This window comes from Pyxicephalus adspersus, chromosome 11, assembly GCF_032062135.1.
Source record: "Pyxicephalus adspersus chromosome 11, UCB_Pads_2.0, whole genome shotgun sequence".
NCBI classification, from domain to species: Eukaryota; Metazoa; Chordata; class Amphibia; order Anura; family Pyxicephalidae; genus Pyxicephalus; species Pyxicephalus adspersus.
Window position 1 is genome coordinate 55,555,812 of NC_092868.1, and position 25,601 is coordinate 55,581,412.

General features: G+C 38.3%; 1 protein-coding gene and 1 long non-coding RNA gene across 11 annotated transcripts in view; one reads left to right on the plus strand and one right to left on the minus strand.

Annotated features, from left to right (window-relative positions):
- Window positions 1-25,601, plus strand: part of LOC140341391 (uncharacterized) — a 143,265-nt gene that overhangs the window by 46,392 nt on the left and 71,272 nt on the right. Inside the window, exons 1-3 of one of the 2 annotated variants that reach the window (XR_011922867.1) lie at window positions 3,770-3,924; window positions 18,252-18,886; window positions 19,681-19,715. The exons of the other annotated variant lie outside the window; for it this stretch is intronic. This is a non-coding gene — a long non-coding RNA (uncharacterized lncRNA). Of the gene's footprint in view, window positions 1-3,769; window positions 3,925-18,251; window positions 18,887-19,680; window positions 19,716-25,601 lie in introns of those variants that run through there. 2 annotated transcript variants of the gene reach the window in all.
- Window positions 1-25,601, minus strand: part of CASZ1 (castor zinc finger 1) — a 159,780-nt gene that overhangs the window by 32,768 nt on the left and 101,411 nt on the right. For 4 of the 9 annotated variants that reach the window (XM_072427114.1, XM_072427113.1, XM_072427112.1 and 1 more), the window contains exon 4: window positions 22,185-22,234. Coding sequence is in view for 5 of the 9 variants with exons in the window: in XM_072427115.1 (XP_072283216.1) it covers window positions 6,402-6,450 (49 nt within the window). In the remaining 4 variants the exon portion in view is untranslated. Of the gene's footprint in view, window positions 1-6,401; window positions 6,755-22,184; window positions 22,235-25,601 lie in introns of those variants that run through there. The other 5 variants (XM_072427116.1, XM_072427110.1, XM_072427117.1 and 2 more) reach the window with 2 other exon arrangements.

A 25,601-nucleotide genomic window follows, 5' to 3' on the forward strand; every position in this document is an offset into this window, starting at 1 on the left:
TCTCCCCCAAATAGCTACCAGTCATTGGTAAGCCCTTGTAATGTTCTTTGCAGGTGTGGTGGGCATGCTGTGCTCTTTTTCTGTACCATATTTCCTATGGTAATTTACCATTTGCAACTGCTGCATGATCATAACCTTCCTTCTATGTATTCTCTGATCTGTGTCAATAAGATAAGCACATAATACATCTTTTTGTCTCTGAAGGTACTGTCAGGTCTTCTTTCTATGCTGGAGGCAGTTGTTGGTGAAAAACAACACCCCGTGTAAGGAAATGTGCAGGGGAGCAGGATCACCTGTATAGATTATGTTTTGCAACCATTGCCTTACTTGTGTTATTCTCAAAGGACAGGGACCTTTTTATTTTATCATAACTAGTTAGCAGGACTAAGAAAACTTTGTACATAGTCTTGGTAAAAACGTTTTAGTCAATAAACAATAGAATCTCCGATATTTGTCAGTTGGCCTGATTCTCCAATCTTTTTACCAACTGGCCAATAGTAGTTACACCAACAGCCATCATAATTCACTCACCAATTCACACTGTGAATGGTGTCTTCAAAGTGCTACCAAGTAGCTGAGCACCAATATGGCGGAACGTGTAGCTCTTTGGAGCCCTATAACTTTTTGATCACATTGACAATGTTTAGAAAAAGAAGTTTTTTTTGCTTTGCTGTGTATCCCGTCACGTTCCTCTCTTACGCCCCTTCAAGCCCAAAATGGCCTTAATTTTTTTTATTACCTGTTTGACTCTATTGCCTTATAGCTAGCTTCTAGTTAATGGTCTGGTAACCATGGAAACCAACCGAATACACAGCCGCTAGAGAATGGAATGATTAAACAAGATGCCCTTGCAAAACAAATTTATTTCAAGTAGAAGTGTGTATGTGTGTGGAAGAGTGCTGACATGATGGAGGCTCAGAACACCCCAGAGTGCCGCCCTCTGCACCTGTGGTCAATAAAGTCACATCATCTTCATTGGCAAAGTCTATAGGGCCCTAACACCCTACATTGCTTATTTACCCTCTGGAGTCTTATTATACCTGCTGCACATATACTATAATAAGACTCTTCTACCTGGAGAGTAAACATATAATAATCCTTCAAATAATGGTAATAAATATGAATAAAACAGAGAATTTGGCTTTGCTCTGCAATTTGTGTTATTAAAAAAACAAATGCAATAAACATTTCTGTTATATTATCAGAGTGCTCATTTGTGGGGGTGAACTGCAAATAAATAGAAAGTAAAGGAGAAGAGCAGTACATAAATAACTCTAATAAAGGTTTGTCCTGCAGTACTGTTCAGGGCTGAAATAAAGTTTCTTTCCTTTTTATTCTGTGTGGGGTTCTAGTTTAGGGTTTAGCACACAATTTTCCTATTGACCAGCAGCTAGTTACTGAGCCTTCTCTGCCTTTATGATCTAACAAGCACCCTGCTCATTTAGCTCAGCTAACAGGTGTCCCCCGGCTACTGAGAACTGATCAAGTGTCACACTTTTTTCTTTCTTTTTTTTTTACTGCAAGTCACAGTAAAAAGTCAGCCTGATCCCCTCCCTCCACATGGACAGCTGGTTCCCTGCAGTAATTATTACATGAAATGGCTGCCTTCCCCTCTAAAGTTCATGTACAAAATACTGCTATGACCCCTAATCGCTCTTTACTGCTTTATTTATTTTGTCAGAAGAATACATGAATACTGGGTATCAATCATCCAACTATTATGAGAATTTTACATGAAAACAATAGGAAATATATTTTATATTGTTTTTACCTTACATGCTATTTGGTGAGCATTATTTACCATATTCAAAGATCAGGGCATTTATAACACTTATTTTTACATTCCCTGCCCAAGCTGATGTATCAAAGAAAATATAGTTCTAAAAGTACCATCTGCATTTGCTGAGGTAATAGTTTAAATATTATTTAACTTGAAAATAAATAAAAGACAAAATGTAGTATTGTAAGCAAAATATGTGAAATAACACCCCCAGGATAATTCAGAATATTTACATCCTGCGTGATCTATGCTACCCTCTGAAACAGCATTTTCCTTTATAATTCGCTTGTTCAGGTTTATAAACTGCTGTTTACTGTAAAACTAACAGTTCCTAGGGGGCGCTATTTTTTCGTGTATAGAATGTAAGTTAATTTTGTGCCAACACTTTTGCAATTACTTTTCTTGTCAAATTTTCATTTTCTACTTCCTAAAAGCTTTCAAATGAAGAGCTCCTGGCAGAAAGAAAGCACAGATTATGATGAACATGAAAATGTTTTACAAGGACTGGACTTTTTGTGCAACTGAAAAATTTGTAAAAGATGCCAAAAACTTCAAAGTCAGCTGAGGTGTATCGCTGTGTCTGTTTATCTACAGGTGTACACAGTGCTTGTTTAGAACACTGCAGAGAGATGTAGAACAAAACCTTTTCTACCTTATGCATTGGTTCCTTGTCTGACCTGATGCTGAAAAATAAGTAAATTTGTGTTTGTGTATGAAGTTTGCATATGTCAATGCTAAACCATCACATACCAAAACTTTAGCGGGAGTAAAAAGGCCAGCCATAGTAAAAGATAATCAATGCAAGGTATGATAGTTCAGATGTCTGAGGGCAATCTGTGACCTCTGCAGGTACACCCCCTCCACCTTTTAAATTACGTTTCTTACAAAATTACCTATTTTCCTGAGATTTAGAGCAGCATTGCAGGAGGTGTTCAGTACGTAAACATGCTCTTCGCCAGAGATATGTTTATGTCACAATCATACCACAATCAGACCTTCCAAGTACCAGCTCAAGTCTGTGGGTAGCTGAAGTATATCTTTGTGTCCTCATCTGTGACCCTATCAGTGACTTCACTAGAAAAATGTCTTAAGAAAAAGAATAATGCAAGCAAACATCTCTCATTTGTGGTTTGACACAAGGAATACACAAGTACATTTTTTCTTTTCTCTCTCGGGTGTGGTGTTTAGAAAACTGTTAGTGAAGTGTAAACAAAGCATGTACCTAAGGCAACCTAAAATCTCTGCACAACAACGTGATGCACATTTTCTTTCTCCCACCTGTAACACAGCCAGGAACCCGCCGGTGTATTGTATGCCGTTTATACTTGCCTCAGGCCCTGACAACCTGTAAACATGAGGCAGACCTTAAACTGACACTTGTTTGGACATATTATAATCAAGTTTTTTATCACAAGCCATCTCTGTGTCTCCAGAAAGCACACCTTTTACACCTAATTATCAGGGAAAAAAGTAAGGTATAGCAACAAGTAATTGGAAAAGATGCTTTTGCCTTACATGCCCCAAATCTTGCAATATTTTATTTGATGAGTCTGCTTCTGACTACAGTAAACACTGGGGCCTACAAACATACAATATAGAATTGCTGTACATATCAACCAATCAGGCTATAACTTTTAAATTAATACCATTCATTATAGCACTTTAAATTGGGAAACATTGCAATCACTCATCATATGCAATTGGTTCCTAAAGGCAATATAGCCCAGTTGTCTCTTTGAATTGCTATGCTATGTTATTTTAGTGCTTTTTAATGTATGCATTGCCACTTCTTACCTATTTATCTACCCACTAAGCTCACCCGCATTTAGCATGGCATCAGACACTTTAATAATGACAAAGCATATTGTGTCACATCACTTTAGATGTTGTAACACATTACACAAATCTGCCACATTTCTGACACTGTATAGAAAAAACTCCTTATACATCTCAGGCACAGTAAAACTTTGGCTCATTCCTTAACAAATATTATGGCATACAGCACCAATGCCAAAATGATGGACACATTATTGTCCTGACCAAAGCTCTGATCCTTTGAAAGGCAGTGTAACTTTTTTTTTTGATCATGAAGGTCTCTTGTTCCACACCAGTTACTACACAGAGGGTTGTTCTCTCCTAAATAAGTAAGTAAATGTTTCTTTTCCTCTGTTTGTTACAGTTGATGAAGAGGCTTTTGAGGTCTCAATCACTATTGAATCAGCGAGAGGCAGGGGGTATGCTAATGTATCAACGGTCTGAGACAAATAGAAAATGTTTACACACCAAGGCTGCATTCAGAAAGCTGTGATCCTACTATATGGATGGACAAAAGTAACAATACAGGGAAATGTGTGCTACCAGCATTATTAGCCCAATCCTGCTACCTAACTATATTTTGGTACAATAAATATTTTCAATATATTACTTTGTAATTAATGTCCAGGAAAACTGTGAGGCGGAACTTAATTTTTATTACTCTATCTTAGTTTTCTATACATTCTGTAACGAGATTCTGACAAATACCATCAGTTTGTGATGGGTGCTGTACAACCACAATGGTGTGATGTCACAAGAGTGTGACTTCTGTTCACAATATATATTACAGATTTCTCCTGGCTCCTCCCAGCCTCCGGGGAAATTAGACTAAAAGAGGCTAATGCAAAGCAGTCATTTTTTTTCCTTTTACATGACAACGTTTGCAAAATTTATTTTCAAACTCTTCTAATCTTTGGTACACAAGCATTTAATTTGCATAACCCAGCCCTCTCATAAAGCACCAGGAAAAAAAAACCTCAGCACTCGTTTAATTAAAAAATGTAAATTTGCTGTCATCTTGGGGCCTGGTGAGTTAGGGACGACAGTAGCATCTTTTACTGCTGACTGCTGCACTGAATATGTGTTCAGTAAACTAAAGTAAAAGAAGGACCATCCATGACCCTGGTCAACAATGCCACAAACTTCATTCTAGACAGCCTGGCAGATCTACACAGCAGGAAGGGCAACCCAATGGTTCCAGCCCTAAAATTATTTTACATTTACATTGAAGAAGGTTTATATATTATATATTAGTATTGCTCTTCAACATTTCTATTTACTCTGAAATGAATATCTACAAACTAAGATACCTTCACAATACAAAAGAAAGTCTAAAAGTTTGTAAACGTATCCAACCCAAAACTATGAAGACAGAGTAATATTGCCCAGCAAGTATCAGAGTTGTAACTTGTTGCAGTTGGTACACCCCTCTGGTTGTTTGCTGTAATCTTTGTATATATACCATTGTTATTTAGGAGTTTGGAGCGAGGGGAGGGGGGTAATGTGTGGCACAAGTTATATTTACAAAGGTTGAAAATCTGTGACTTGTTCTGTACTATACAAAACTTGATGATACACACATAACAATAGAGAAAGTGTTGAATCTAGGTAGAACGCTGTGAAAAATGAAAAGGATCATTGTCACATTATTTTTGTTAGCTGTAACTTGAGGATGAGATCAGGTTAAAAGCAGTCAGTGGAGTACAGTAAGAATAAAAAAAGAAGGGTTGTGGAGAGTAAGACCGGAATCCCTGTTATTAGAAGGAGACACCGTTTCATCGCTGGGTTGTCGATGTTAAAACAGAACAATCTCCAGGGTGTGATCGCAGTCACCACGGAAACCCCTCAGCCATGTGCTGCAACCGTTTCTAGACAATGCCTGCAAGGTTCAACTGCCACTGACTGCCCTGATCCCTACCGCCCAGAAATCTGCAGCACACCTGGACCACTTAGTTCTATACACATAGGGAGAGCATTAAAAAGGAAACCAAAAGGTGTTCCTCCCAAAATATCATTACACTGTAATGACCACCTCCTTATCATAGACACTGCCTTGTCCCAAATTAATGACATTCCTTTTGGGTTACACAGACATTTGCACATAAAACCTGAAGTACCAGAACATATAATAAAAAGAACATTTCCTAGTCTATCCTCCTCTCCTCCCTGCACACGGTGGAGCCCTGCAGCTGCCATCTACACTCCTGCCACAACTGATCTGAAGGAAAGTTAAACATGCTGGCGATCAAAAGAATAAACGTGTATAGAGCACACAAAAGTGGGACAAAGCAGTGAAATTCGGGAAGATTTAGCTGTAATTCAGCATCTCACCTCGGCAGAATGGGATGAACAATAAAGAGCAGTTTCAGCTTACATGGCAGAAGTGCACACAAACACAACAAAACGTACAAAAAAAAAAGACATTCATCTGCCAGCCTGCGATCACCTCCTGTGAACTATTGTAATCTTTAAACAAACACAACGAGAGTTCTACTGTAATCACCAGAGTAGCTGAGACTGGTTCGTACAACCCCAGAGTGGCACTGTCAGCTAACATTGCCTCCTCATAATGCCAACACTTCTGTGACAGGCATGAAAGTTTTGTCGTCTATTACAGAAGAGAAGGCTCCTCTTAGCTCATTACTATATAAAGCTAAACAGAAACTAGGCAAACAATAGCTCTAGTCAGATTGAAACAACAGCAGCGAGTCAGGAAGAAACACAATATTAACAGAGAAAAGAGGCTTTATTTAAACTTAACATACACTTCAGGATAAAGAGAGATTGGCAAGTGCCGGGTACTCACCATAGTCAGAGAATCCAAAGCTGAATTCACTTAAATAATCAACTTTCATAATACTTAATTAAAATCTAATTGAGGCAGATTTGCTTCCAGGATCACAAGTTGTTTGACTGATGTCACTGTGCGTGTCTGTGGGAGCTCTGTCAGCGGGCAGGCTGGGATTGGCACAGCAGAGATGGCACCGCCTCCTCCTGGCCTTACCAACTGGCTACAGGGCAGGTGAAAGATCACAAAGTGCCCCAGCCCCTTTTCCCTATGTGTGTGAATGTTTTCCTCTGAACAGCGCTGCCTCAGAGGTAGATGAGAAGTGAATGAGCTTCCAGGATAAGAGTTTGCAGGCAGGGAAATAATACACAGACTGAACCTCAGTCACAGGCTGCCCTATCAGTGTGTCGCTGTATCAGGGGCTGTCCTTCCTGCTCTACAGGCTTGTTCCCAGCTTCAAGTCCCTGACATAGGAGGCGGGACACAAGGCTGCACCAGGCTAAGAGATTCCCAAACACAAGATGCACTACTGTCCTTCTACCTCCCACAATACTAGAAGCACATCAGCTTCCCTGCACTGCCCTATGACCCTTTACTCCCAAATCTATCACTATGTTCCACCAACTTGCTTACATCTCCAGCATTTCCAACAAGGCTGTACAAAGTGAGGACATTACTAGACACTTTACAGGATAAAGAAATATTTCTTCACATCTAAATTCATATATCCAGCATTTCACATGGATAACAAAACAAAGTTGCTACAAACAATGCAAAGAGTTTTATCATAGAAACTATGGTTGATAAAAAGTGACAATTAAAGATGAAAAAAAAATAAGCCGTTTTCACATGTATTGCACTTCTGAGACATTAATAAATTCCAATTGTCTGTAATAGGCATAAAATCCAGGTGCAGATAGTTCCCTGCAAAGTGTGGTGTAAAATCTCACTAAGTAAGAGATTACATTATAATAATCTATCCCCAGAGCACTTTGTCAAATAAATACATTGGAATAAACTGTAGCTTAATCTTTGATGTCCATGGGAATGTAATAGGAGCTGGAAATATTATGCAAATTACAATATTTCAATTATTACCATTTTGTGCCAAAAGAGCTCAAACTGTAGCTAAGTATTTGTGAGCTGTTACTGTCCAATGACATACGTGTCAATATAAAGATCATATGGCTGTGTAAATGAGGATGATGATGTGCTAATTGCAATCACTCATAGCAGTCAATTCTATTCACTATAGCCATGCTGGATGAATGGGAGGATTTCTCCTTAGTTGCTATGGGTTACTGCATATTTCGGTCAATGCTTTGCTGTAAGTGCTGCAAGTGGTGTTGTTCCATGCACTCTTACAAATAATGTACGTTACCTCCAGTCTTTATTTCCGTTTTCACACAGGGTTATAACTAAGACCACAACATCCTGTATTATGACATTGCAGACTGATCATTATTTATCAGTCATTGAGTTGTTTCTGCATGTAGGATGTTGCCATTTAGAATATGACTCCTATCGCTCATTTTCCCAGGGCAAATCACTGGTTGCTGTGGGCAACAGTCCTAGATTTTACATGCACCATGACACTAAACGATCTGTATTTATTATAACTCGAAAAAAATCTGGGATTGTAAAATCAAATGAATTGCATTATAGTAATTTAGTGCATCTTTAGGTGCATGCATTCTCCATATTCAGAATCAATGGCCAACTTTTCCATGCCGCCCACTCAAGTCTTGCTAGTTATTAATTTACTAAACTATAATTATGTTCTGAACTATATGAAGCCTTTTAGTCTCTCCTTGCATTTTTATCAAGTTTTTTATCTTGGAATTTTACTTTAATAAGGCCAGATATGATGACTTCCATTGTCTCTTGGTGTCAAAAGATCAAATTTTTTAAGGAACAATAATCAATATTACACATAACGATCTAATATTAAAAGTATACCTTTAATGAGTGGAAAAATAAGGAGGCTGCTTTGATTGTCTTTACATCTGAAAATGCTAGATGCCTGACTGTCATACTGAGTCCTTGGTTTTATTGCTGAGAATAACTAAAGTAGTTGGATAAAGATTTCTGACTTTCCCATGAGAAGATGGGTAGGCAGGTTTCCAGGGGAGGAAGGGAGATCCAGAAGCTGGAAGTAGATCTGGAGAAATCTTGGAGCCAGGCATTGGAAAAGGTTATGAGTGAGGAGCTTGTTAGCAGGTCATTGGAGGAGTGGAGAGGGTGGCTAGGGGTATTTGTGTATCAGTTTGGAAAAGTCAGTGGGATGAGAGCTGTAGAATTATTTACAAATAAAGCACATTAGCCTAAATCCGATTCTGAGGTGAAATGGGAGCCAGTGTAGAGATTTGGAAAAAGAGATGCCAAAGGAGGAGTGGTTGGAAAGTTAAACAAGTCTAGGTGCAGCATTCACATTTGATTGTCTGGTTAGTGGAATGGATGTTGCAGAAATCAAGGTAAAAAAATTATCAGTATTTTCCTAGTGTTTGGTGGTCCCAGAAAGCGGCATATTTTAGTGATGTTTCACAGGTAAAAGTGGCAGGACCTAGAAATGTTCTGAATGTGGAAAGTTAAGGGGAGAGTGCAATTTAAAGTGATACCAAGACATTGTACCTGTGGGGTTGTCAAATAACTATGGTTTCAAAGGTTAAAGAGATTTTAAGAGGTATTGTAATGGTGGTGGGTGGGAGAGCTCTGTGCTATCCAGATTGAGTTTCACAAGCATGTTAGCCATCCATTATGAAATCCAGGACAGAGGGAGACAAGTCAGGGGTGGACAGTTAGATTTGATCTTTAGGGAGCACCAACAGGTAGGAAAATAGGAGAGGATGAGTTACCACTAAAAGAAACTTAGAAAGAGTGGTCAGATAAATAGGAAATCAACCACGAGAGAGCAGTGTCACTGATACCAGTAGAGTTCAGGATCACGTGTAGAAGGTGATCAACTGTGGCACAAAAAGAAAGATCTTGGAGGAGAGAACGGATGCCTTGCGACACTTCTGAGGTCATTGGCCACTTTTATAAGAGCTGTCTCAGTAAAATGGGCAGCTTGGAAGCCAGCTAGGCTGGGTCAAATAGGAAGTTCACATATTTTATTAGTGTTTTGTAGACAAGGAGCTAAAGTAGTTTGGAAACAAGTTGGAGAAGGAAAATTGGAAAGTGGGTCTCGGGTGGGTTTCTTCAGAATTAGAACAGCGTACCGAGATAAAAAAAGCAGAACTTACCAAAGGTGACAATTATGGGAATGTATATCTATTTAAAAAATTTACAAAATAGATTAAAAAACCAGTGTTCTCCCCAGAACCTTTTAGCTGGGTGCACCACCTGGCACTTTTCAGTAGCCACCCGGCTGTTTTTGGTTGTGGTTACTGAAGAGTTGGGACACAATAAAAGGGCTGCCACCCACCTACAGCTTCTTCCCACCCGGCATAAAAAAAATTCTGGGTTGAACACTGATAAAACATAGGCTATTTAGACTGAAAATAGTTGTATTCCACTCCTGCTGGTTACTTGGTATTTACATAATAAAGGTAATTGATTTTAAACAATTTTAAGTTCTTTGGGGGTGCACAGGAAATAATGTCATCCTTAGTTAATATGGGAGGTGGTTCTTTTCCATTCCAATGATAAAATATCATCAACAATAACTTTTTTTTTAATTGATTTTTTTTTTAAAATAATGTATGACTTTACCTCCGGGAACTGGGTTTAGCATGACGAGTTTTGCACATAAAAGTGACCACTAGGGGAGCTGTTACTCGGCAGTGTAAAGGTACTAAAACAATGCTGGTACAGGAGCTCACACGGGGGATTTACTAGGGGTTCAATCTCATTACCAAGATCAATGCAGACTATCTGCTAACAGTACTGGTAGCCATTTTGGTACATCTGTCACCAAATAAAAATGACCCGTGCCTTGTAATTGTAATTGGTACTTAGTTATATATCAGTTGATGCAATCTTGTGTCATGTAACCAGGCAAAATGAAGAAATATCCTGGATCCAAAGATTTATAGATGATAATATAAAGGCGGGCTTTAATAGATATGACTGCCATATCAGTCATAGTACGATCCAGCCTTTAGGTAACCTAATGAGATGGTTTAACCATTGAATCCTAAAATGTATGGGGCAAACCCCACTGTTCATAGTAACAAAACCAGAAGTTTACATTAAGAAGAAGTTACCTTCTATTTCTTTACTGGATGACAAAACTGCTTCACTGTATTATATAAAAGATATAAGGCTACACTAGTTGTCATCTGAAAATGCTGTTTACCTGGCTGCCATGATGCCAATACTTTCTTACTTGCTGACCCAGAACAATCATGCAGATTTATATAGTATATATAGTATAGGAAGGAACCTCCATCCCCTCATTATGAAAGCCATACATAAAACGATGATCAATTAAAATCTTATTTTGATTGGTCAAATTCCTTTTTTAACAAGATTATTTGTTTATTAAAAAAAACAGCTGTTTATTGATCAGTTTGCAGGTTTAATAGGCTAAAAATTTTGCTAGATATAATTATTTTGATATAGTTAAATTTAAGTTAAAGTTGGTAAGTTTTATTTTATGAATGACCAGCTGACTTAAATCTACATCTCGAATGATGACCATTGGTAGACACAATCCAACCATGGAAAATATATTACACCAAATTCTTTCATTATTATGTATATAAGGATGCATGTTCAATGCACCCCATGGGAGAGGGGAAGCTCCTTTTCCCAATTAATCCCTAGGGAAGGTGATAATCAAAACCCAGGGGATCCAATTCTGCTGATTGATTCTTCCGTGAACATTTGACCATAGAATACTTATAAATATGCAATTATTGCTTATTTATTTGGGATAACAATGTTTATTTGTAGGCATCTTCAGAAAGTGGGATGACATTGCTTAGGGTTGCTTCTTTTAATTTCCGTTAAGAAAAAAAACCCTAGGGCTTTGTTACCAGTTTGAATGAGTTGTGTTTACACAACCCTTCATGTGTCTTTAGAAAACTTGCTACACTGTCATTCATAGTACTACAGGGAAATCTGACGTCTCTTTTAGTATTTTAGGACAATTCATCACAAAACAAACCTCTGCTAACCCACCCTATTTTTATTTATTCTGACCCTGTGCTACTATTTGATAAAGTTCATGTTGTTCTGAAATCAATCATATTTCCATTAGATCTTTAAAGCAGAAGCCTAGTTATATTTGTGTAAAAGTGACATTGTTGCAGGTGTAAGCCTATGAGGTGTAACGTACAAGATCCTAACTGGGATCAGCAATATTCACAGTAAATGCTCTCCTATCACCAGCAAGACCCAAACAATCTTGCTTTTTGGCTCTTTTCATGTTGTGTTGTATTTGTCTATGTTTCTGCAGCATACACCAGTTTGTGCATGTGTGTTAGCCTGTCTTTGTGTAATAAGGCGTGGCAGCGTGTTTACATAAGCGCAGTTGGCACACTGGCCTCTCCGTCTTCATAATCCTGTTAGCTGGCAGCCTTCTTTCTCTAGGCTTCTTAGTGAGTATTTGTAAACTAGATATCTAATGGAAAATTATAGGAAAATTATAGTGAAAGCCATGATGAGAAAATCAGATTACCCCCAATTCAATTCTGCCATCCCAGCCCACACAGTGCGTTCTCCATATTTTTTTTCCCATAAATGCCAATGCCAGGGGTCCCTATAATCAAATAAAATTGAAAATCATCTTCCCATTAAATTCAATTAGCTGCAATTTCTAAAGCCTATCAGAGATTTTAATTACTAAATTATAAAATTCTCCAATGCTAAATTGAAGACCCGAAAAAAAAGTGTATCTTTGCATTTCAGTGAAAAATACAGCAGGAGACCTTGGCTGGCTGTGTTCCTGTACCTACTTATCTCAGTGTGACAAGGCTGAGTGTCCCTGGCTCCATCTTACTGCAACGTACCTGCACTGTGTGACGCCTGGACACTGTAAATGACAACGGGGGACTTTCACAGACTGTAAATAGCCAGTTACTTTTGCACAATGCCGAACAATAAAACAAACACATTTTCACATTCTTAGCAGGCCATCAAGCTGTTCGCTCAATAGTTAATATGCTTGTTTGTTCTTTAGTTTCTCTATCACAGCACTCAGATTATGATTATCCTAGTCCTGCTGTATAAAAATACACATTTTATTTTACCAACATACCTCACTGTACTTTACAGAGAGCCCTGACCAAAACTATTTTCTACCTGACCCTAAAGTGCACACAAACATGAGGGTGTAAATAAACCATACAAACTCCAAGCAGATAGTATCCTTGGTTATACTAAAGAGCAGAATCCTGCCTAAGGCCATAGGGTAAGACTGCTAAATGCTGAAGTAACAAAACCTAAATGATCTGGATACTGTAAGCTTTTCCAAATCTCTAACAGCTTTCATTACTTCTTATCTCCATGATAGCAGGGTTAATAATGTTGTATCATCCAGTTATAGAGGGAATGGACAGATTTGGCTCTGGTTGTGACTGATGTCATTGTGACATCATCAGTGTCCCTAGCTGAACATAAATATCAGCACACAAAACTCTGAATTCTAACAGCATAGTAGGAAATAAGATAATTATTTCAAGGATGCATACACTTTGTACACTTTAAGGTAAACAATAATTATTAGACCAAGATAACAAATGGCTGGGGACAAGAAGCTTTCCCAAGCAAAAATATTCAAACAGAATGGAATAACTGATAAAAAGCAACAATGATGTCAAATCTGAGAAATCTCACCAAATATAAAATCAAGGAGTATATAAAGGTTACAGGTAGAGGACACTAACATATACAGAGAAGTACATCCAGAACGAGTGAAGTAGCATATGTCTTGCTTTTGGATTCATGTATCACACAAATTGAAAATGTCATTTAGGAGACTGATCAAAGGGAATGTTAAGTGTACATCAGTTGTCCATCACACGCAAAATCTAAACAGTCTCAAGTTTGTAAGTTTCCAAAGGAAGACATATTCTGGTAACTCCAGAGTTACGAGGCCCAAAATCTGTCTCTGCTTCAGGGAAGAGACCCACAAAGCATCCCCTGTAGCTAAAATCTCAAAACACAGAAATATTGGAACAAATGGCTTAGTGTTTTTTACTTTTTAAATATTTTGAAGGTGCCTGCTTGGTTAGTTCTGCTACACGTTTTCAGACGAAAATTGCAGCATCCAAAAGCAGTTACATTTTCCAACTACATATAAAAAAAATATCAGCGTTCTATATAAAAGATAGTTAAAAAAACAAAACAAAAAAAAAACGCATGACTTACAAATGCCTACACAAGTCTAGTGACTACCACCTGTTACTGCTCCTGGGAGTGGTAAGTGCCATGGTTTCTAACCACTAGTCTGAACTTAGTCTTTGAAAGCTATATATTGTCTATAATAATAATAAAGTGGCATATGCTGACTGAAAAGCTGTGCACATAACAAAATCCCTTACTTGTGTCGCACACTTGTCTTCTCCTAAATGTTATGAAATTGATCACAAAAATGCAACCACTAAACGTTACTGTTAAGCAATCATTTATAGATACTAGTTATGGGCACAACATGGCATCAGCAAATTATATACATTATGCCAAGAAGCACTCTGCTGTCATTGTTCTCCCTCAAAGCTAACTTGAATGCACACCTATCACTATGTTCTCTAAAACTGCATCATGCAAAACAAGCACAATCCTAATTCCCTCTACCCTCCTTTAGAAAAAGTTTCTTGTCTCCCAATTCTTGATACTCCCATCTCAAACAAATTCAATCTGCATCTTGCATTCCAGAAACTGAAAGCAGATATTGGTGGGAAGAACTGGCAGGTCACTACACAGCTTCCAAAAAAGCTGTGCTCGCCATCATGGGACACTTAGGCCCTGATTTATTAAAGCTCTCCAAGGCTGGAGAGGATACGCATTCATCAGTGAACATGGGTGATCCAGCAAACCTGGAATGGATTTATTCATAGTCATTTAAAAAGCAAAGGTTTTGAATCCTGTACCAGATGGATTTCAGGTTTACTGGATCACCCAGTTTCACTGATGAAAGTGTATCCTCTCCAGCCTTGAAGAGTTTTAATAAATCAGGTCCTAAGACTCCATGATTGAAAGAACTGAAATCCAATAAATAAAGGGGCAAGCTGGGGAGGAAAGGGCTGGACGATGCTGGATATCTGTCAGGGGGAAAAGATGGGGGACTCACTGTAGTTTTTAATGCACACCGAGAGATCTTTTTAACATAAAGGGGTAGGCAATTGCAATACAGGGAATAGGCCCATAAAACTGTACAAGATGGTAGATGAGGATAGAGTTCAGCTTTAAGAGATGACAATTCTACTTTAATATCCAAGCTAATAATGACCAGATGGCCTATGAAGTGGAATAATTTGAATTCTGTCCTGTTTGCATTTGTCTTGTATTACAAACAGATCAGTTAACATTTCCACATCATGAATCACGAATAGCTCCATATCACAGCAATACAGCAACAATTTATTTACACAAAAAAACAAAACAAACCTACCAAGAAATAAGACTTTTTTGTCAGGTTCCACCCTTATGTGGACTGTACTTTTCAAGCTTTAGTCGAAGAGAGGGTTGAGCTACAGAAAGCCATTTAATGTACTAATATCTCCAATAATAACAATTACACCTAAAAAAGTCACTGATATTATTACAGTATACTGTGTATTCTATATTGTGAATGCCAATGGATTGTCATTTAGCAAACATGTAAATACACACTTTGCTAAATATATGGTCTGCTGTTTACTTTTAGTAACTTAGCTACAAAGCAAACTAAACTATGTATCATAAAAAATACCACACTTACCTTTCTTCCTATAATCTGCCATATTCTTTATCTTTACTTCTCAAAACATTCCAGCTGCCAGTCCCTATGTAAAACATTCCTTCACCTAAAGTAAAATCCCGCAGTTTTTTTTGGCAGTTGCATTCAGCAACAAGCATATAAACACATTAATTATACCGGTAAAGTATTTTTCCTTCAATAAAAATAAAACTGGTCGGACTTGATTCTCCTGTTCAAATCTTTGTCTTTCTTTAGAATTAGTAATCAGTTTCAGCTGAAAGCTCCCAAACCTAATGTATCTATTGCAACAGAAAAATTACAAAACAGGGCCGACTCTGGACTGAGGAGTTTCTGGGTGAGTGCTGGGCAGCTATGTGCCATCAGATGTCGGTCACATTATATGCAACAGAGATCTGTGAAGATCATTGGACAACACAGACAATCAGTAAACAGATCTAAACAATCTGACCCAGATGACATGGTACACAATAGGACTATATGCTTTCCATAGTACAGGTAGCACTGGTTATACATCTGACAATCTGACAATGTGACGGAGGATGGAAAGTGCCTGAATCTGACTGAACCTTTTTATGTGTATGGTCAACTAAAAGATGGCGGTTCTAGCTCCACTGCAGAACAAATATGATCTTAGAATTAAGTGGGGTTTTTTTTTTCTTCAAAAAAACACTTTCTTTAGCAATTATAAGACTCAAATGCCTTGAATGCTACCTTCTGATATGTGTGGTTCCACCATTCTTTACGGTGGGTTCTCAGATATCAACACTTCCCACAGAACATCATTATAGGTTACTAGTCAAGCTGTGATATTGCCTGAAACTGTTGTGTCCAATAGAGCAAAGTTTTTACAACGCTTTATATACACACACTGAATGGGCTTCACTTAATAATCCATTCTCCATATTTGCTGAACAAGGAAATATCAGTATTGGGGGTACACACAAAATATTTTCCACTTGTGCATTGTAGCTGCATGGGGGGGGCCTTTATTTTAGTTTCCCAGACGTTTGGACTGGTATAAAGAGCAGCTAATGTTTTGCCATACAAACCTAATGTGTTATTTAATTAATTACTCCTTTCCCTGAAACCCTGGAACTGGGAATCATTTCTAAATAACAGTTATCTTTACTTGATTCAAGCTACTTGCTGCTAGCTGTGTTTGTTAGAGGTTCCATGGACAATGTTGGGTTATTTTCCCTATACTTTTTTGGGGGTTTCCCCTACAGGTTCCCATTAGTAGGGCTTGGGATGGGTCAGGTCAATTAAAAGATATGCATGCAGGTTCCTCCATGGATACGCTGCTTCTGTAGATTGTATGGACATCCAGTAAAACTGGTAAACTAGACAGTCTCAGTGGACTTTTGTTTAATGTTGTACAGGTGAGGCTCCCTGATAATCCCCTGTCATATTATAAAAGATTTTAGTTGACATATATATGTATGTTAAAACAAAGGTGATGCACCATACAAAGAAAACAATAAAATTGGGCACGCCCTGTAAGTCCTCTTTTGATATACAAAATAATAATGATTCTGCAAATCAACACAATTTACACAAACTTCTTATTTTCTTTTAAAAAAAGAAGAGAAGGTGACAACTGTGACATCAGAAATTCATCCTAAAGTTGGAATATCTCTTAAGTGGTAATGATCACCACCATCTGTTTGTGGTGCTTGTATTTTCCTTTAGGAGAAATGAAGTTGTCTGATAATCAAATGAGATGCCTAAAATCAGGAGAATTGCTTGCTTCCATTAATCGGTCTACAACCGGTCTAAATGGACATACTTAGATCCTAAAATGTCCCAAAACCTGAAAATTTACTATAAATGTCAAATCATTAAAGCTGCTGTTCATTTCTTTCTAATATTCTCTTTTGGCTTAAAATATACAAACAAATTAGATTCCTGAAAGCGTATCCAAGCCTCAAGAATGTTGTATATTGGAGATCACCAATCCTGAGATGTGGTGGTTGCATTAGTTTTCCTAGCATGACAATATTCACCCACTAAGCTATAAAAGTGCACGTTATCACATTACAACGGAGAGAATTGGGGGGGGTGTTCTATAGCCAATAGAGTGTTGTAAATGTAACAGGTAAGTCAGCTAAAAGAAAAGAAAAGTATTCAGCTTACAACATTTTGGCAGGATGGACAAGGTTTTTTTGTGCCCATCAAACTGATGAAATGAATTCTTATTCCTTCCATATACTTAGTCAAATTGAAAATGCCAATGATATAGTACACTGGTCCACTTTATCTGCATGCTGGTGATCTTGGAGTGCACCTGCTGGTAATACATTCCATTGGCTTTGCAGTCGCCTTGCTGCCCTCACATACAAGAAAAGCCTAACAGAAATATATTTCTCATACTCCCCAACCATGTTCAAACCTGCCCTAAATATTGGATTGTGATTGCAGAAACCATAAAGGGAGGAAGTTATAGCACAGACTTCAGGAAGTACACACATACCAATCCTGTATGCAGGTGTATGCCTACTGTGCAAGAGTTTACATAGAGCTCAGACTCTGATTTTAGCACAGTTGCAGTGTTTACTGCATTATAATAAAAGCTTGCTGAATGTGTTTACCTGTGGCCTGGAATTGGTCTCTTACAACCAGAATGATGCAGTACACACATAGCAATTTATGTTCTGATCTTGGGAGTACAACTGACATCAGAATTGGATAGACAGAAACAAATACTTTGCGGGTAAACATCTTTTGTTATTGCAGTTGTCAGTTTACAATTTTCCTGGAGTTTTTCATTTTTTTTTCTCAAGCCTGGGAGCCTCAAATCTCAGGGTGCCCCAATAAGCAAATCTCAGCATTTTTACACAGTCAAACTTCATTCATGCCCATTCCTATCCCCTGCATTTTCTATTGGTACGCAACCATAAAAGTTGTGAGCTTTTTTAAGAAAGTAAAATAGATTTTTTTGTATTGTTAGGATGAAAAATTGTTCTGTATTCTGTTGGAGCAACTAAAAAAAGTTTTTTTTCTAGAATAGAGCTGCAGCCTTGCCTGAACTATTCCCCCTCTGTGTCAAACGAGGAAGGTGAATGTGATGGGAGAGGACAAGCATGCAAGTGAAATGACTGAAAGAAAACACCTCACAGGACAATAAGTAGAGGGCAAACAAAGAATTCATTAGGCCAGTAATGCACAGCTAACAATCCAGTTCCATCATGTCTCATTAACTGTACTTTCTCCAGCTTCCTTCATGCGCAGAGTTTACTCTCTATTATTAGGAGCTGTACATTTCTGACCCCACCAGAGGAAAGTGGATCACCATATATTACCAGGACAAGTACTGCACACTGGTTCTATAAGTGCTCTGCTTGTTCAAAGACACAAACACAGCATGATGCTGTCTCATTAAAACAACTTATTGTTCTTCCCACTTTACCGTATTATTCCACAAACCAGCCCTCTTCTAACCAGTGCAAGCTGTGAGTTCCCTGTAACCTATTGCAACTCACTTATCACGTGGACAACATTGGAGCGATTACTCTGGGTGTCTGTACCATGCATGAAAATGAACTAAAATTTCTCTGGATTTGTAGAAAAAAAAAGATCTTAACTTCACTGAACATATTTGTTTTCCTTTGTGGCTCACCATCCGCAGACAGGAGAAATTGTAAGATTTTATTATGTACTGATGAGATTGCGCTCATTTTTTCCTTAGGCTTGCTCCATTGCTGTGATGAAATAAACCTGTATATGAAAATAACTTTTTGGACATTTCAGGTCCATGGCTAACATGATTTAACTGATAAAGCTGCACTGAAATATGGGACAGTAAAAGCAACACTGCCATGTAGGCAAGGAGCATTGTACATTGACCCATAAAAACGTAAAGTAATTTTTACTAGAGGATACTGGTTGCAGTATGTAGGTACCTTTACCACACTGCTGCTTCTTATTGTACCCATATTAAATCAACTTAAATAAAAGGGTAACATTCATTGCATTGTGCTATTAAACATATCATTTGAACTGCCTTGATAAGCAGACAACACTCAATCCAAAATGCAGAATACAAGATTTGTTACCATGAACCATTCTATGGGTGCACTAAACTCCATTTAAATACTGGGAACTAGTTATCCTACTTTTTCCATTATGCCAACATACTATAGAAATCCCAGAATATGCCCAAGGATCACAAATAATTACCCAGTTACTCTGATTGTGTACACTTTTATTTGTAAAGTATTAAACTGGACAGAAAATTGCCACATATAGCTGAGTACTTATAACCAACGAAAAAGGCCAAGCAGAATGTTTTCTGCCTAGCAGGGGGGACTATTAGTGTCGGAATGGAGTTAAATGGAGATAAGCGACCTCAATTATCAAGAATTTTCTATATTATTTTGATTCCCCATTATCTAATAATCACTAATTCTGTGTTTTCGAACCTCTTCTCCACAGGACATCAGTGGAGAGCAAAGAGACGAAGCCATTAAGTATGTATAAATCAGTATAATTTCCATACCAATTCTGGGAGTAAGTAAACAGTGAAGGTTCACATAGACAAGCATTGTACCATTCCAGAGACGTCCTTTGCTTTTTTTTTTACAACATTTTTATGAATTCTTGTTTGTAAAATAAAGCTGTAAAAGAGTCATGCTTCATGGTATATTGCTGACACACAGTGTATGTCAAAGTAAAGGTTTATAAAAGGTAGATATCACATAACCATGGTGCTTAATGTTTTTACCTAAACTTTGTCTGCAACAGGCCATTGATAAATGTCTTCATTGATTGAATGGCAGCAGGTACCAACTGGTATGTTAGCTGGCTATTTATCTAAAGCAGATACAAATTAACTTGTCTATGAATGGTTGTCAGATACGGAGAGGTATAACAGGGTTAATAGGTAAAAAAAAATCCTCCCTTCTCTTGTCCGGTTGTCCGAACACTCTATGAAGAAAAGCTTAAGGGATGGCTCCATCCCTACAGTGACGCTAGGGTGGGAAACAGTGTAAGTGTTAGAAGGAAAGGCACACAGTGCCAGCAGAGACTGGTAACCAGGATTCAGGAGTATGAATAGTAAGAATCCCGGGACAGCCATTCACTCTCACAGGCATGATGCCCTAACGTGACCTGCAGTGTGCTCTCCTGTGTTCCTATTTCAAGGCCACTGCCTGCAGCTCACAGACAATGTTTGGGGAGGGCTTTGAAGTCAGAATAGAAGCCGAAAGCTAAACAAGCAGGAGGGGTGATTTAGGGAGGGGTTTGAATGGGAGGAGAGGAGAAGGAGTGGGGAGTATTAAAAAGAAAAAAAAGTTGAAAGGACAAAGGAAAAGTGCTTCACAGTAGGGCACCAAAATGTAAAAAAGAGACTAAAAAAGAAAACCAAACAGATCCAGAGTAGGGCACATGCTGCTAGTGTCTGGATGCCCCTGTGTGCTGTGAGAATGATGGATGTCTTGAACTGGCCTGCAAGACCTGAGCATGTTACATCACAACTATTTACATAAACTGCTGATCCACTTGTAACCTCTGACACTAACTGGACCAGAGAAAACAAGGCATCTCGGAGCACAGGTCACCGGAGAGCATGGAAGGGCTTCACCTCTTTCAGACCTAAAGATAGGCTCAGCACTGTCACAGGGACTGTTTCACCTGCTTTATCAGAGCTATTCCACCAGCTGTACACAATGACATAACTGACCATTTTCTGTTCTAAAATCCAGATTATCATTTATCTTTACTGACATTTTAGCAAACAAGTGTTAGCTTTTTCGAGAAGTGTAAACCCTTTTAAGCTCACAATCCCCTACAATGTAACCTCAATACAGAGGGGCTGTCTTTCCTAGTGTTTCCAGTAATTATGTACATCTCTATTCCATCTCTTTACAAAGTACAAATAGAGCTTTTTCAGTTGTCCGCTACCTGTATTTCCTTCATTGTTTGTGTGTCTGTTGTTTATAAATACCTTAATTCCAACTCTATGCACCATTAGTGATCTGCCCAATTATTATCTATAAATGTTCCCTCATTGTTTGTGCTTCTTTTTTATGGTTTATTGTGTATTGCCATGGAAGATTCTGGTGCTTAATAAATATGTTTTAGTATTACAATATTTACTAATTGTATCACATTCTAGGCGTCTTGTTGTAGATGTTCATCTATCTCATGGCGGAAGCCGATTGAGCTGAGCTCCCAGCATTTGGTGGACTTTTGTTACACTTTAAGTACAGAAATAACATTTTCATTTACATTACGTCATAAAACACAATCTACCTGTTGATATTTTAGCATTTATCTTCTGCACCTTGTTACATAAACCCACATTCATTGGTATCCTCATGTTCTAAATAGCCCCGACCCTCACACATCTCTCTACTACTGTAGCCTCAATGCCAATACTGGAGCAGCAGATGAAGGCTGCCCAGCATATTATGATATGACACAGGTTAACAGTGATCAGTTAAATGGTGAGTGGTTTAACTTTTTGCACATTGTTGCTCTTTAATTCCAGTTTAAAGGTATTTGCACTGCATATGCTACCAGACGTAGGCTATGTACACACATGCAATCATTGTTGTTGGAAAGGATCTTTCATGAACTGCACGATGCATGAATGAGTGCTGTACATACAGCCCCATTCTGCACTATGGAGAGGGGAGGGGGAGCACGACAGAGCGCCCCCCCGCTGCAATCTCTCCCCTTTACTTTCATTAAGATCGTTTGTTGTCCATCGTCCGTGCATCCTCCAGGACGGTCGCTCGGAAAATGGATGACGAGCGCTGTACCCACGTAAGATTATCGTCTGATATCGTCCCTGAGCCGATTATCGGACGAAAACATTTGCATGTGTGTGTACCTAGCCTTACCGCTGCCCTAGACACTTTGTCCTGGGTCTACATCAAACTTTTGTAGAGGGTAATAGGTGAGAATATATAGAGCTCAATGAGCACAGTCCTTACCTTATGTGGAAAAACCCCGAAACCTTCACCAATTCAACCTTCACTTCATCCTAATATAAAATAAGTAAGAAGAACTTTAGTTGCATTTCTATTGCAGGGGAATAAACAAAACAGAGATTCTAACCTGAGATGGCTGATGAATGCGCAGTGTATGAGCAGACAATGTGTATATACAGAAGCGTGTGGCAGGCAGTACGATGTATGTCTATAGCATGTATCTGGCAGCTATACACAAGGACTGTAAATGTAACAGATGTCAAGTAGTGGTGCAGGAAGTATACAGGTGTCAGGTACTAAAGTATGAGACAGCAGATGTATACAGAGCACAAAACATCTTCAATGTTTTTCTTGGAACTGCTAAGTGAGTAAAGGACAGTATGGGTCTGACAAATCAAAATGAACAAATTTCAACCAGTTTGTATTACCACAATATATTACAATTAGTTAGGATGGAAAATGTGCCTTAGAGGTTTAGGCAAAAACTAGTGACTCGGGTGATGAGTACCAACCATTGGAGAGGAAGGGTGCTTTATGGAACTAAGAATCAACACTGTAAATTACACTTTTAGTAACTACTATACTTGTTACACATAGTTTGCATCTACAGACAGTACAATAAGACATCATTCCATTGTACATATAAGAAAAACATTTCTTTATGTCATAGGGTGGATAAAGAAGATCTATGACCTTGTCATGCTGTGATGTCACCAGCAGATCTGATAAAGCATCTTTCTATTCACCCCCAGTTCTCCTTAAAAAGAGTCTAGCACAAAACACAGGAAGAGGCCACTGAATTATTTACCACCATATGTTGCCTAGATCTAACAGAGGAAAACTTTTAGCTCTGGGAAGATGGATGGAAAAAGAGAGAAATGAAAATGACAAATGTGTTTAGGGATGAGTTTTGGTGTAAAAATGACAATAATTATCCAATTTCTCATGCACGGTCAGATTATCGTGGATTCCTTCGTTTATATAATCTATAATATCACTACTCTCTTTTGTGAATAGATCTAAGTGATAGAAATCTGACTTGGTTTTCAAAGTCAGGCTGTCCCCTGCTGCCGCACAGCAACAGAAGGAGGATTAAAAATTCTCTTTCTGCCATCCTCACCCCTCTTTATTTCCTCTTATTTAAGAGTCAGGATGACATGCTTCACTCTTTACACACCAGTATCTGTCCTCAACATGTAAGGCCTGAGAGATTACCTATGTCTGCTCAGTGGAACGCACACTAATACAATCCCTTATTGTCCCCATCACAGCAAGGAACCCAAAACACCAGTCAAAGCCATCTTGTTATATTCACATCACTAACAGGATTCAAAGATTTCACAGTCCCAATAATGGGAACTCAATATAATAGCATTTAACCTGATGAGCGCGAGCTTCGTCTTGTCTGTAAACGCGAGTCCAATGCATAGAGCTTTGTATCTAGCAAACTTTACACTGAGCGAATACAACTTGTTTCAAGTACCAGAGACCCTTTGGTTGGAGTCATAAAAAGGAGCAGATTAGAAAACCACCTAAGAATGTTAAGGATTTATGTCTATGGCACTGAGGAGATTCATCCCCATCTTGGTTTTGTACCCATTGATGCCTCTTTTTCATTGTTTCTAACCTAATGTGTAGTATGCAAATGTTGCTTGCTTCTGTACACCCCAATCGACTTTAATGTCTTCTACACATTCATTAAACCACCACAGGGGTACCTGAGAAATAAATCCATCAGTATGTCTAATACTATGCAATCTGCATGTGGTGTAGTATGATTGACAGCTGCCCCTTAACTATCATTTTATCAGAATCTACCAGATAGAAGCCCTGGATGTTTCTAGTCCACCAGAACAAATAAATAAATATCTCCAACCTTAAGTTTTTCAATCTATTTTTATCCTTCATTCCTTTTGTTCTGTCACTTACTAATCTGAAAAGCATCTGCGCTAATCAGGCATAAATTTACCCAAACTGGCTGACCGGTGTCACTGTGTATCTCCTCATTCATTATTATGACAAGCAGTGACAGCATCCCACCAGCTTTACAGAAAGAGACCAAGATCAGAGACTTTCACCTGAAAAAAGAATGATTAAACTAACACAACTATCTTTTCAGAATGAAGTATATATAATATGTGGTCAGAAAGGTGTCTATGCAGTGAAAGGAAATGAGAGATTATACGAGGGCAAAATACAGACTGGTGAAGGACAGAAACACACACAATTTTAGAATAGAATACACCACCTCTTATGTAAGAATAATAGGAATTAAGGGATCAAGATGACATGTCTGTATCCCAAATATTTAAAACAAAGTTTTGTTAGGTTTCTTTCTCATGCGTCTTTCAACTGCAGCTCATCAGTGATGCAAGCAGAATAACACCAATTTACTGAGAATGCGTAATCCTAAAATCAGATTGGGGGATTTTATGAGACAATATGACCTTGCATATGTCTCCATTAAAGCTATAGAAACCTGTTCTTGTATGCTGTGTTCCCAGTACATATTTAGACAGATAACACTAATTGCACTTGACATGTCCTCTTAAGGATGGACTCCCTCCTCCCTGTACTCCTCGCAGCCCCCTCCTTACAGAACAGTCACATCAGTGAGTGAGCGCTGCATCCCACTGACAATGTACACACTCCTATTATCACACAGCAAAACCACCGCTACTGTACATTCTCTGCTCTTTACACTATCACACAATCCAGCCACATTACACTGCACAAGCAGATCTAGCCCAGATAAAATACATCACCGGAATGCTTTAGATTTAGAAAGTGTCAAATGCCAAAATGTCAGAACTGTATTGCTATACTTTAATGTACTGCCTACTGTTCCTTCATTTACAGCATGTTGGCTTAAAGTGTAAAGTAAGTACTTAGTACTTAAAGAAGGTACAGGCCACTTATCCACCCTGACTTTTGCTGAGTAAGTACTTTGTGTAAATAGCCACAGTTCCCATCATATACATACTAATAGAAGTAGTATACCCATGATGCAAATAGAATTCAGGTAATTAGCCACCGGTCACTAAGCTAAAGCCATAGCCCATGTGATATCATCTTCTAGTCACCCATCAGGGCAAGGAGCATGATTATTTCTGAATATAGATAATAACTTCTGTGAATTATTTTGATACCCAAAAATGCGTTTTACCATCAATGAACAGTTGCTGTATTACCTGAATAAACAAACGTCTGCCTTTTAAAAAGAAGCAGAAGTGTTTATATCGTCAACATTGTTGCCCAAACAGTCCCTGACAGTTAACTATAAAGAGGCAACCTGCCAGTACTGGAGCTTGTGCAGAGCAAATAATAGGCTGTCCCTTGAAGCAACCTAGGAATAGTAGTTTCCTGACTTCTAGAAAGTGTCCTAGGACTCTGATCACCACTACAAACAGTTCTTTATAA